This window comes from Microchirus variegatus (assembly GCF_963457635.1).
Source record: "Microchirus variegatus genome assembly, chromosome: 10".
Lineage (NCBI taxonomy): Eukaryota > Metazoa > Chordata > Actinopteri > Pleuronectiformes > Soleidae > Microchirus > Microchirus variegatus.
Genome location: NC_139811.1, coordinates 12,477,318 through 12,490,857, shown reverse-complemented (window position 1 = coordinate 12,490,857; position 13,540 = coordinate 12,477,318). Strand labels below are relative to the sequence as shown.

The following is a 13,540-nucleotide window of genomic DNA, read 5'->3' as shown; positions in this document are numbered from 1 at the left end:
AAATAGGAGACCAAAAGGGCAGTACATTTATGCATAACTGAATTAAAACATGTTGGTATAATACCTTTAATTTCACTTAATTACATTGATGTGGGATCATTTTATTTTGAAGTGAATTATCACATGACTGGGGTCAGTTTGAGGTTGAACTGAGGGATTGTGGGTCAGAAGCGGGACCACTGTCATGGAGGCAAGAGGTTATGAGTTCTGAAGTTTTCTGCACTGTGTTCAAGAGGCGCACACGGTAATTGTACTTGTAAAATTGTCATTTGTATGTAATTTTCGATTGTTAAAATAAGCCTCAATGGACTCATATGGACTTTTATGTTTTGTATTTATAGTTTTCACGGTGTCTTATGATTTATTGGTGACGACGGCGAAGGAGCAACTGGCTACATTCATGTTCCTGCATCTTTACTTCCTTGTGAATGGGAGTAAACCTCAGTCAGGCTTTTGTGGAATTCAAGCCCAACTGTTGTCATCCTATATAAAGGGCTGTTACCTTTGAGCTGTCAGAAGAGAACAGACACCTGCTTGCAGCAACACAGGTGGGATTTTCATTTTAAACATTTTACTTCAGACCAGTATCATGTATATATACATTTATTCATGTCATCTTTTAAATCCAGGGGTTACCAATTGTAGGAGCCAAATATTGAGTTTATTTAGTTTAGGGTTAGTTATGGGTAAGTCATCAAAGCACAGTCGTGATTATTTTGTTATTATGTTTGAATATGTTTGTTTTCCTTTCTTTTAACTGTAACTGATCGTCAGAACCCCGTTCCCTTGGTAGGTTAACAACCTGTTTGTTAGTTTGTTAGTTAAGTAGTGTGTGGAATAAAACTTTGTGAAAATGGACAAACCCTTCACATAACTCTTTCTTGCCTTGGTGATTGATGATCGAGCCCCAGAGGAACCACTTTCAGTGGCTTTGGAATTAACTCTACTTTCGCCGTTACACCAATTTTTATTATTATTATTATTGTAATTTTTTTTTTTTTTTTTTTTAATAGAAGATGGCATCACAGAAGAAGACGGAGCCGATGCGTGTCCTGGTGACAGGTGCATCTGGATTGATCGGCAAAGCCATCGAGCACGTGGTGTTTAAGGAAGGTGGCAAACTTGGGGGAGAAGAATGGTTCTTCATCTCCTCTAAGGACGGAGATCTGACGTAAGTTACTTTTCATGATGAAAACCGCTGCAAATTTGCAAAATGCTGTTTGTTGACTGGCAAGTTAATTTTGTAAGGGTCATTTTAGTAGTGGTATAACATAACAATGGTTGTGCTGAAGTAGACTGTTTATTTGTTTTTTTTCCATATATGCAAATAGTGCAAGGCTTCCTGGTTACTACTAAGCAAATTATTTAGTATAGAAATGAAAGTTGAGGAAGCAAAATAATACATCATACATTGCACATTCTTTTATACCCTCTGCATACACTATGGGCCTGATTTACTAAGATTCCAAATAGCGAGCGCTAAATTGCTTGCGCGAGCAGAAAGACTGCGCCCGCTACTGGGTTACGTTTTGCGGGTGAACTACTAAGATTGCGGCCGCAATTGACTACAGGCGCAGAAGTGGTTAAGACCGCCCTATTTAAATGAGGATTTTGCGCGAGTCAAGAGTTGTCCACATGGAGAAAGAGCAGACTCAACGGAAGCGCTGAATTAAATTTGAAGCGACTGAACAGAAAGTGGACATATTGTTCCCCGGGTCCATAGGACCTTTTTATATTATTATTATTATTATTATTATTATAATCCTGCGTCGGTATTTTGGACAGCTCCATCATTACCTGACGTATCAAACAAAGAAAACTATGGACTATGGATGTTGCCGTAAAAAAAAAAAAAAGAAGGTGCTGCGCTCTCCTCCTGACAACGGCTTTTTAGTCCCAGTCCGTCCCTGGTTTCATCTGTGTTAATTCAGTCTGAGTTTCCATTACGCGTGCCAACAGCCTTTGATCTGACGTCAGAGGCGACGGGACAATCGATATAGATGATATATCTATAGCTGATTCAGATAATTACATTAAAAAGTGATTGTTGTGATTATTTATTGCATTTATATATGCCTGGAACTGTAAGGGTTAGGGTTAGGGTAACCTGCCTGTGAGGTTTTGGTGACGTGTGCGCACTGTGCCGCCTGCGCTTCGCCGTGTAGACCAGGTTAGAGCTGGACCCGTTAAGGTAAAGCGGTTCCCCGTTCCTCCGGTCTTAACCGGGGACATAGGTACGACCCCTCCTTGAACCACAAACTGCAGACCAAGGTAAGCCCATACCAGTACAAACACGCATTTCTCCTCTGGATATCTATGTTTAATTTATTCAGATATACCAAATAAGAAATGAATGTGCGTCATCGTAGTTGAACATGCTCTGGAAAAGTGTAATCTCCTGATTTACAAATATATATAACTATAAATAACAAAAAGAGGGATGCGCTCCTCGTTGCGCACTGTTAGTAGATCAGCATCAACGCTAATCTGCGTGTGCAATCCAGTTTGCACACGTTTTTGCACGCGCAAAGCTTTAGTAAATCAGGCCCTATATGTTTAAATATAGTAATGAAAATAAGCAGCCAGAATGCTCTGTGTTCTAAGGGTTAAAACCATCAGTGCAGCAATTCAGAGTCGGATTGATTGCTTGAACAAACAGGAAGTCAAACTGAGATATATTTTTTTGGGGGTCTCTGCTCAGAGTGATCTTTATTAAACAATTTATTCAAATAAAAAACAGGGATGTTGAGCAGACCAGAGCTGTGTTCGAGAAGTATCATCCCACTCATGTCATCCACCTTGCTGCCAAAGTGGGAGGACTCTTCATACACTTGAAGGAAAACCTGCAGTTTTTGGTGAGTTCATGTTGACGTGACATAATTATATTCCTATGAACCCTGCTGTAAAAGTGGAGTCTTGTATCTCTTTGGACTGTAATGGCCTGTGAGTGACAAGTCTGACTTCTTTACAGAGAGACAACCTAAAGATCAACGACAACGTCCTGCATACTGCCCATGAGACGGGTGTTGCCAAAGTCGTGTCTTGCCTGTCCAGTTGTATCTTTCCGGACAAAACTACATATCCCATTGATGAGACAATGGTAAATATTCACATTTATTCACAAGTGGAGCTACAAGTGTGGTGTTTTTCTTTTAAAGGAACATTTAAAGTAATTTACAAACACCTAAAAATAAAAAATACTAATACTAATAAAAAGCCTTATTCTCATTCTCCAAGATACACGATGGGCAACCTCATGAATCAAATTACGGATACTCGTATGCTAAAAGGATGATTGATATCCAGAACAGGTAAGCAGCTTTGTCGGTTTGTGTGTGTGTCTAATGCGTACATTCATCTGAGACTGAAGACAAATGACTGGAGGATTAGTGCTTGACCAGACAAACCAGATCACTTCCACATGTTGCCTTTTGTTACCTTTATTTAAAGGTGCCATATGTAAGTATGTGGCCAAAAAAACGGGTTACTACATTCAAATTCAAAATACAGAGGTCTTTTAGGTTTCGTTTTCTGACGTAACTGGCAACCCTTGGCTGCTCGGCAGCTGAGACTCTACTGACTGCAATGATTGGTAGACGGCGGTAGGTGGCGCCACATGCCAAAACATGATTTCAAAACATAAACATGATTTGCAGTCTGCAAAAGATTTTTTTTAAATGCAAGTTCCTCTGTTTTAATCCTATAGAGCAATGTCATGATCAACCAAAATATGGCTTTTACCGTTTTATTTCTGTAATTTAAAGTTTTTTCTCTTACATAATCCACTAAGATACAGTATTAGGTACCAGATACATGATACCTTTAATCTGCTAGTGGCTCAGTAAAGTTATTAGAATGAATACAGTGGGCAACATGTAGTCAAATCTAATTTTCTGGCAAACCATGGTTTTAGTTCAGGCATTGACACACACAAACAAGTAGGAGCATGAAAAAAGATAATTACTTTCAGTTGTGTTTTAAAGGTTAGTTTTTGGCACTTAAACTTAGATTATATACTACTTAATATAGACGAATATCCTGATTTTTGTTCATTAGCCGAGAGTGAACTTTGACCCTTGATTACTCCAAAAGAACTCAGTAAAAGTACCGACTTGTGCACAAGGTAGAAGAAGTGTTAAGTCCAATAAAATTGGAACCATAAACTACTAATAACATTTCAATTATTTTCAACAGAAAAATGAGACGGGATAAGACGTTAATGTATTCGTCCCACGCGGGGGAATAGTGCAGTGTTACAGCAACCAAACATCACAAGGTAGAAGTAGAAGGAAATAAGATTTGTTATGGTTTGTTGTTTGGTAATGTGCCTTATCATCACCTAACGTCAAGGTAGAAGATGCAAGAAACTGATAAGCCAAACAAAACAAAAGTTCATTCACAGGACATAATAGACTTTGCGTTTGTTTTTCATTGGAACTTGTTTTTCAGCTGAAACAAGTTCAGTGGAACCAGAATGTGGCCAAAAAAAACGGGTTACTACAAAAAATTCAAAATACCAAGGTCTTTTAGGTTTCGTTTTCTGACGAAACTGGCAACCCTTGGCTGCTCGGCAGCTGAGACTCTACTGACTGCAATGATTGGTAGACGGCGGTAGGTGGCGCCACATGCCAAAACATGATTTCTAAACATTAACATCATATGCAGTCTGCAAAATGTTTTTTTAATGCAAATATTTTGTCTGTACTGTTGTTGTTGGTGAGTTCAGTTTGTTATATGAACATTATTCCTGAGTCTCTGTGACATATTAGGAGGATTTTATGGCCAGTTGCTTTATATTTATTACATTATGCACCTTTAACCTATATCACCTTCATTTACCTTTTGTATTCCCTTAATTTAACTTCCTTAAAGCTTCAGCTGAATGCATGTCTGCTTCATTCTCTCGCTCTCTCTCTTTGTGTTGACAGGGCATACTTTCAGCAGCATAAGCGTTGTTACACATCAGTCATCCCAACCAATGTCTTTGGTCCCTTTGACGACTTCAGTGCAGAAAACGGCCACGTGCTGTCAGCAGTCATTGGCAAGACATACAAAGCCAAACGTGCGTAACAAATCCACAAATCCACATTCTATAGACAACGATCTATAGGAAACACGCAATAACTGTAAAGGGTTGGTTTTCTCCTTTGTCTCTCACAGGAGACGGAACCCACGTGAAGGTGTGTGGCACTGGAAATCCACGAAGACAGTTCACCTACTCTCTGGTAAAATCTGTGTGCTATTGTCTGATAGTTCACAGTATATGATTCATAATAATAATAATAATAATAATAATAATAAATGTATTAGACCACCACCCAAATGCACAGCATTGGGAATCATAAAAGTCATTTTGTATCTCTCTGTAGTTAATATATAATTATTCATGAATTTTCAAATGGACTGTTTTACAAAAAACTGGAGTTTTAGAGCCCCACCCTCTCAGAGACCACATACCAGCACGACGAGCGCCCCGTGTAGACAAAAAGAGAGAAAAAGCTGGAAAGGCACACTTACGCAGCCCCCCCCACCAAAATACTCTGCGTTCTAAAGGGTTAAACAGTTTTTGGAAAGATTTCTAAAATCTTTGTGTTCTCTGGCTTCTATGACAGGTGGTCTAATACATGTGTGCATTGCTATTTCAATGTCTTACAACAGTATAAACACACATCAGCATGTTGACACAAACTGATTCCCATTGTTGTGTTTAATCTCAGGACTTAGGCCGCATACTTGTCTGGGCCCTGAGGGAGTACGACGACGTGGAGCCACTTATCACGTCCAGTGAGTACACGTCTCGCTCTCAATACAATGTGAGAAAGTTGATGAACTGTTTAGTTCATTATTAGCGTTTGCCTAAGTTCATTTATTTCAATTTCAGTTGGGCCGGAGGAGGAAGTTTCCATCAAAGAGGCAGTGGGAATAATCACAAAGGCTTTGGACTTCAAGGGTGAAATAGTCGTATCCTTCGAACATGTCCCAGTAATCCAGACACCAACACCTGCTCCCACAGGCTGGATGCATAAATTGAGTGTTTTATTTTGAGCTAAAAACAATGATTGTTAACCTGTTAACTTACAATCAAAACAACACATCACAATGTTTGCCCTTGACACTTCACACTAGTATGACACCACTTTGTCCGATGGTCAGATGAGGAAGACGGCGAGCATTGAGAAGCTGAAACGCTACCTTCCCGACTTCACCTTCACACCTCTCGAAGAAGGTCAGAGTTCATAGTACAAGTGAATGAATTTGCATGAATAATTGCCTGCGGTTTTAACGTAACAGCTTCCTTTTATTTTATCTGTCCTTCCAGCCGTCAAGTTGACCTGTGACTGGCTTGTGGCCAATTACGACATTGCCAGAAAATGACGTGATGAAGCACTGAGCTGAAAACACTGCTTGTTCTTGCTGGTGTTGTTGTTGTTTTTCTTCCTCTGTGGTTTGGAGTTAATATCTGCAATACGAGCCAACATACGGGGGCCAACTTACGCTGTTGATGCAAATGTGTTCTTCCTATTTCCTGGTTAACTTCTTTCTTGATATTTATTAAATGATTTTATGGTGCAGGGAGGGGCAATATGATATAATATTTTTACAGTGATTATGTTTACATGTTAAATATCAAATGAAAGGAATCCTCTACTCAAAATATGGTGATATTTCACTTATTTCATTAAAATAAAATATGTGAACTTATGACTTGGTATTATCTCATAATACATTACTTATTATTTCATATATATGATTTTTTTTTTTTTTTTAAGTAACACGAACAGGCTTCCATAATTTGGAGCCTGTTGCAATCATGTAGATTCTCATGTAGATTCAGATAATAGCTTCACCCTGAATGAAAATACAGGATTTTTTTTCTCAGAAATAATAGACATACTGTCTTTGGCAGAACAGATTACACTATTGAAATGTTTCAATAAAGCACTAATAAAGGAGGATCCCCCAAAACATGGTATGGAGCATAAAGAAAAGACACAACTCAGTGTGAGGCATATAGTCCAGTTAGTTGATTATGTAATGATCTGAAAATATACAAATATAGTGGCTCAAATAACCAAATAAATGAGGATACTTCCATCAGGAAGGGCATTTGGTTGTGGTTCTTGTGACATTTTACAACAAAAGGTGGTTTTATGCAGCATACAGGACAGTCCTGTTGTTGGGTCCAGTCATCAGCATGTTATTGAGTAACAGCGCCACCCTATGGCTCCCGCGTGAACCCGCATCAGGATGAATCATCTCTCAACACTGTGTACGTCAGAAGTCGTACATATTTGAACTCTAACCGTGACGGGCGGGGGCAAACTTAAATCTGATTATGATGGTTCATGAAGTCTTGCTAATCCCCAAATCTGCCTGTTTTTTGAACTGCGGGAAGAAACCGGAGAACGTGCAAAGTACCGTTTTGATCCACACTCCATACCAGATGGTGGCGGTAATGCGCCAAATCGTGGTTTGCGGAACCCCCACAATACATTGCGCTTCCATCATGGCGTCTCTCAAATCTTCGTGACAACAACATCCGCCAACAAGACCTCGCCGCAACTCAATGAAGAGGGGGTGATACATAACCTTTCAGACACGAGGATGAGACTGTTGACGCTGTTAAAACGAATCCATAAACCGTCCGTTTACACCTGCGCTCAGCTTTGTCTGAGCTCACATGCTAGCAGCGGCCCGCTAGCTTCCGGAGGTCAGGCTTTAATCTCGGGCTCCAGCCGGGAGTTGGTGCAGAGTCTCGTCTCAGTCTCACAGGTGGAGGTGAGGACGGCCTTCATCTCAGAGGAAGAGGAGGCGGCTTTCCTACGAGAGCTGGAGCCGGGCCTGAAGAAGAAACGCTACGAATACGACCATTGGGACGATGTAAGTCACGGTTCTATACAAGGGCATGATCTGTCTGTATACATTTATGGCAAGTTTTCAGTAAAGTTACAAATATTTTCACAGATTCGAACTTTGAAACACATATTTTGAATCTTAATAATGAGATTAGACAGCAAGCTAATTCTGGGCAAGCGCAGGGACCATCTACAAAGTGCAACACACGAAAAAGATATATTTTAGTACATAACTTCAAGAAAGATACTTTCAATGAATTGGCAGTCACTCACTTGAATATGACAGACTGTAATTTCTATATATTTAAGTCTCTGACCACAACAGCCTTCGCTACAGGCTGTGACAAACCCAGTGATCCAGATGGATCCTGGCATTTAAAGAATTTACTTCCTATTCTTTGTCATTGTGTATTGTATGTTTTGGGAAACATCTACTGCACGTCTGTCCGTCCAGGGAGTGGATCCCTCAGCTGTGGTTCTCCTTAAGGTTTCTACCCTTCGTCTCTGTTGTAAGGGTTTTTTCCCTGGTAGTTTTTCCCTTACCCTGGTCGAAGGTCTAAGGACAGAGGATGTTACCAACCCTGTGAAGTCCTGTGAGACAAACTATGTTTTGTAAACTGTGGGCTATGCAAATAAAGATTGATTGATTGAAGTAATTGTCTTTTTAAAAGTTGCACACTACAGCTGTATCGCAGCCTGGTCTTCCTCAGAACAGTCACGTGATGTTACATGTGACATGTCTTGCCTCCCGTTTTATATAAGTTTGTCAGACAGCAGGGGGCTTGTTAACTTTACTTCTGGTCACTAACAATGACCACATCAATATCTGTGATCGATATACATGAATGGATTGATTTTAGACGTGATTTCATCTTGAAATACAGTTACATATTCAGATGTCAAATGTAGTTAAAGTAGCAGTGATGCTAACTTTGCTTTTCTATTACTTCTCGACATTTAGGCCATTCACGGTTTCAGAGAGACGGAGCGCCTGAAGTGGACAGCGACGTGTGAGGAGGTCTTGAATCGTGTCCGATCTGTAGCGTTTCCCGAGGGACGTCCACTCCTCGGACCTGTACATGTTCTAGATCTCGACGAGAAGGGCTTCATCAAGCCTCACATCGACAGTGTTAAGGTAGTTCATTTCTGTCTCTGCACAACATCTTCTGATAAAAGATTTCTCAAGAAAAACATGACAATTACAAATGATAAAAATGGATGCCGCTCTTCAGGAAAACATGCATGGTTAATGCTGTTGTCTGAGCTCTTGTCATTTTGTCTTTTTCAGTTTTGTGGCTGCACTATTGCTGGGTTGAGTCTTCTGTCAGACAGTATCATGCGTTTGGTGAAGGAGGACGCTAACAATGAATGGCTGGACCTGATGCTGCCTCGACGCTCCCTATATATACTGAGGTACCCACTGCAGTTAATAAATAGAATATCTTGATGTTTCTTAATTACTGTAGATGTGCCATACTCTCACAGAAAGTTCAGTAATGTTTTTATCTAAGCTCCAGTGTGGAGTATTTACTAAAACAATGTGGTCTCCACGACCTACTTTTTGTCTTCCCTTCTGTCCCCAACGCTGACACATATACACACGTGTTGTGTGTCTTTCAATGTAGAGTTACTATTCCAGGCTGCATCCAGGAACCTTGGAGTTGCAGGTTTGGGAACAAAATGATTAAAATATGATTGTGGAGCCCTACTGAATGTCCAGGTTTATGTTCAGCAGAGGAAGAAAAAAATTAAACTTTTACAGGCACTTCTTGGCAACTTCAGCCACAGTCCAACAAGCTGTCTCACTCCACTGGTGCTCTGTAGCTACTGCACTTCTGCCTTGCGTCGTGTGAAGCTGATCGGATCCTTCAGCATTGTGTGAACTAATTTGACAATGGTTTGAATGTAGCGGACATGTGTTTGTATCTAAAAGTTACGCACTGCAGTTGTAATGTTTGTGTTTTTCTCTGACAGGGACCAGGCCAGATATAACTTCACTCATGAGATCCTGAAAGATGAGGACTCTGTTTTCAACGGAGAGAGAGTGCCTCGGCAGCGTCGCATCTCGGTCATCTGTCGAAATCTCCCAGGCTAATGCCCTCTCTTTGTCGGATAATATAACTTGAATGTAAAGGACTGTGTCGGGGATCTTCATTGTCGAAGAAATCACTAAAAGACATGTTGGGAAGTAAGTTGTAGTGGGCTGTTCTGACCACTGTGAGACTGAGGAGGTCAGTAACACATGAGTGCTTGAATCCAAAGACAAAGTTGTGTATTGATTTAAGTCATTTCTAATAGTCATGTGTATGACTGTTTTATTAAATTAAAAACATTAATTTATTTAAAAAACTGTTTACTTCTGCAGTACTGTGTTAAAGCCACTGTTTGATTTGTTGTCTTAGCAATTCACCATACGGTATAATATATGGGGAAACATGTATGTAGTTTTAAGAGAACACATTTTTCAGAAGAAAAAAATCTGCTTAAGTGTCAAGTATTTAGTGTGAGCTACCGTCACACTTCAACAATAGCTTGACCCTGGCTCGCTGGAAACGTAACTGGAACCCCAATTAATCTTATTGGTAAAATCCTTTCTTTGCTACTATATCTGCTGCTAAAATATCTGCTGTGAGGTCTATTCCTCTGTCCTATTCTGTTTATTACTCTGCTTGAGCATTGCATACACAAAATGTATGAGATGAACTCATGCACAGCTTGCTATTATATAAGACCAACTTAATCATTCATCATTCATTTCAAATGCTAATGATCTTAGAATTTGATAGTTATCGCTGCCTACTCGGAACTTTCTCTGAGAGGATGACCCTGGTGCAGTCAATTGAGATCGGAGAGAAATGCAGGGAAATAAATCTAAAATGAAGTAAATAATAATGTAGACATCTGGAATTAAAACACCAAACATGCTTTCGTACGTAGCTAGTTTGCATTTGTGGTCCCTGGGCAGGAAAGTTAATCTTATCGATCATGGCAAAAAGGTTGCAAAGTATTGTTCATGTACTTATTAATAATCTCAGAAAACTTTTGATGTTTCCTCTTGAGTAGCGAAGACTTTGTTTGGAGGTGGTCCTTAACATCAACAGAAGGAATGTGTGCTCACATGAGCTCACCAAAATACTGCAGGTTCTGCTTCAAGTGTATAAAGAGTCCTCCCACTTTGGCAGCAGGGTGACATGACATGAGTGGGATGATTCTTAGAAAAAACACAGCTCTGGTCTGCTCAACATCTTCTGTTTGTATTTGAATACATTGTTTAAAGATCACTCTGAACTGAGACCAAACAAAAACGGAACTGTTTGACTTCCTGTTTGTCCGAGCAGGTGAATTTGCCAGTCAAATAGACTGAAGTTGAGTATAGATTTACATGCTCATGCTCACCACTCTTTCCCAATTCAAATTTTATTTAACACAGCACTTAAGATAAGATAATGTTAAAATATAGACGGACTGTGACGAGGAAGCTGAAGACAGATTTCCCGAATTTGTCCTAATGCTAATACTGAAAAACTGTGGCAACCATACGGTATATGTTTAGAATTTGGCTTGCAGTAACCCTTTTAAACACCGCAGGGCACTGTTGTACATGTTTTACATTGCATTCCCCCTTTGAAGCTTGTTTCAGTTGATATAGTGTGATGTCCTATTCATATATGAATTCTATTTAATTAATCATGTGGTATATCAAACCCACCTCTTTATTTATTTATTTACACTGCCTGCTATGCCCCCCCCCCCCTCTTTCACGTTTTTTGATTATGTTCAAATTGAATTGCCAGGAAACCATTTTTCAAACTGCCTGTTTCATTTTGTCTTGACGTCCAGCATTTGACCCAGTTTTTATTTTATTTTTCTTTAAGGCTGGGCAAAGGAATCATCACCCTTCCCTCCCTATAAAGGTGCACATTTCTGCAGCAGTAAAATAACACAGTCGACCAATTGTTTAATACGTCGGTAGCTTCTGTTTGATACTGAACCACAGTCGGGCTCTTTATTGTGCATATGTATCGACTGATCTTGCAGAGGTTTCACATATATAATAAGTCTGCAATGGCTTGGTGGAGGATGGAGTTCAGCAGGGGTGGAGTGCTCTACATGCATCCAGCCATTGAATTATTCAGTCTTATGAATCATTGAGTCACGAAACTCCTTTTTAGGTCCTCGCCTCAGAGCTCCTGCCTCATAGCTAACCACTGTTTATACATCAGTCAGACAAACAATCCTGATACAATTATTCATGTTTTTTTTCCCCACCAGGTTAAAAGAAACTGCATGTAGAAATGGATTTCATTTTACAGAACATGGGTATTTTTTAAAGTCTTTCCATATCAATTGTGACCCTAACCCAAGTCGGTATGACTCATTTGTTTGCTGTCCCTTTTTCAATCGAGTTCTAAAAGTTTAATTATCTTCATGTAGCTGTACGTAATCATGACGTAATTATAGGAGGTTGCCATCACTACTGCTTTCTCACAGTTTCAAGCACCCAGGCAGAACCTACTCAACATTACTTGGTTCCAAAATCTGCCAATGACCTCCACAATGCGAGCAAAATGCATGGGCATCGTGGGATTTTCTCTGTATCATGATTAGGATTGTAAAGGGGAAAGACAGAAGAAAGTAAAGTTACAGTTTGCTGGATTCAAACGTATGATATTATGGTTGTTAATTCTACATTATCAACTTTAAGTTTGGGTGTGATTTGCTATATTTGTATCACGCGTTGTCCTTCTCTCAGCTGATGCAGAGAGGGATATTATTTCAGTCAATGACAAATGTAGGACAGTTAACACAAAAAGACACCGCCGTATAGGACAAAGATGCCTTATCATGATGCATGTACACCATGTTTATCGTGTATTTCTATCTACAGAATGTGTGCGCAATGTTTTATGCATGACTTGCTCTCCGCCGCTTCTTGTGCTGGCTGTGTGGAAGATCAGGCTGCTGCTGCTGCTGCTGCTCCTCCTCAAAGGCTCCAGCTCTTCAGGGTAATGGCATCATCACACCCAAGTGTAAAAACATACATTTGTGAACACACACATATGGGGATCTTTTTGGTCAGTTTCGCAACAATCTCCACTGTCTTGGCATTTTGACACGCCAGTTGTAAAACATTGCACATGGCTGAACTGTGAGAAGTGTCTCCCCTTAAAACTCTCCTGAACACTCCTTCCTTCAGTATTTGCAGCTCATAGTCGTAATTTTACACGACACGATTTAGTCAAGCACCAGCTGTAGTACTTGTGGTTCTCATTTGGATGAAAAAAAGCTACATATGATGAGTGTTGTATTACAAGATTATATCTTCTGTTGAAGAGTTGTCCATGATCCTGACATTATAGCACAGTTTATTCTTGGTCGCTGTCCATGGTCCTGAAACAATGTCACTGAGGTTTCCCATGCTGCCTGATTTCGGATTTAACCCCTCCTCCCCCCCTTACGATTAATTCACTGTTCTAGGTCTTTGGAAAACCTGTGGAATTCAAATGTGTGTTGGACTCATTCTCCGGAAGCATTGCTTAAGTGGACACAAAGCAAAAAAAACGATCCCGTTCTGACATGTCAGATAGACATTTAAGGGTTTTGCTGTTCGATCGATTTGGCGTTTGCGTTCATGCAGGGTTTCTCTCCTGGCTCAAGTCTCGTGGAGAGGTGAATCAACTCTC

General features: G+C 40.0%; 2 protein-coding genes across 3 annotated transcripts; both read left to right on the top strand.

Annotated features, from left to right (window-relative positions):
- Positions 1–1,016: 1,016 nt before the first annotated feature.
- On the top strand, positions 1,017–6,375 carry LOC310933183 (GDP-L-fucose synthase-like; the record flags this gene model as incomplete). The annotated part of the gene is made up of 10 exons (XM_083896608.1): positions 1,017–1,171; positions 2,741–2,855; positions 2,972–3,100; positions 3,238–3,311; positions 4,929–5,062; positions 5,161–5,225; positions 5,718–5,784; positions 5,882–5,961; positions 6,127–6,226; positions 6,320–6,375. The coding sequence occupies 10 exons, from the start codon at positions 1,017–1,019 to the stop codon at positions 6,373–6,375; spliced, it is 975 nt and encodes a 324-aa protein (XP_083752734.1).
- Positions 6,376–7,522: 1,147 nt separating this feature from the next.
- alkbh7 (alkB homolog 7) lies at positions 7,523–10,192 on the top strand. Of its 2 annotated transcripts, XM_083896606.1 has the most exons (4): positions 7,523–7,881; positions 8,818–8,991; positions 9,145–9,269; positions 9,831–10,192. In XM_083896606.1, the coding sequence occupies exons 1-4, from the start codon at positions 7,606–7,608 to the stop codon at positions 9,949–9,951; spliced, it is 696 nt and encodes a 231-aa protein (XP_083752732.1). In that variant the 5' UTR covers positions 7,523–7,605; the 3' UTR covers positions 9,952–10,192. The 2 variants fall into 2 exon arrangements, with proteins under 2 accessions (XP_083752732.1, XP_083752731.1); XM_083896605.1 differs by having other exon boundaries at positions 8,818–9,269.
- The last annotated feature ends 3,348 nt before the right edge of the window (positions 10,193–13,540 follow it).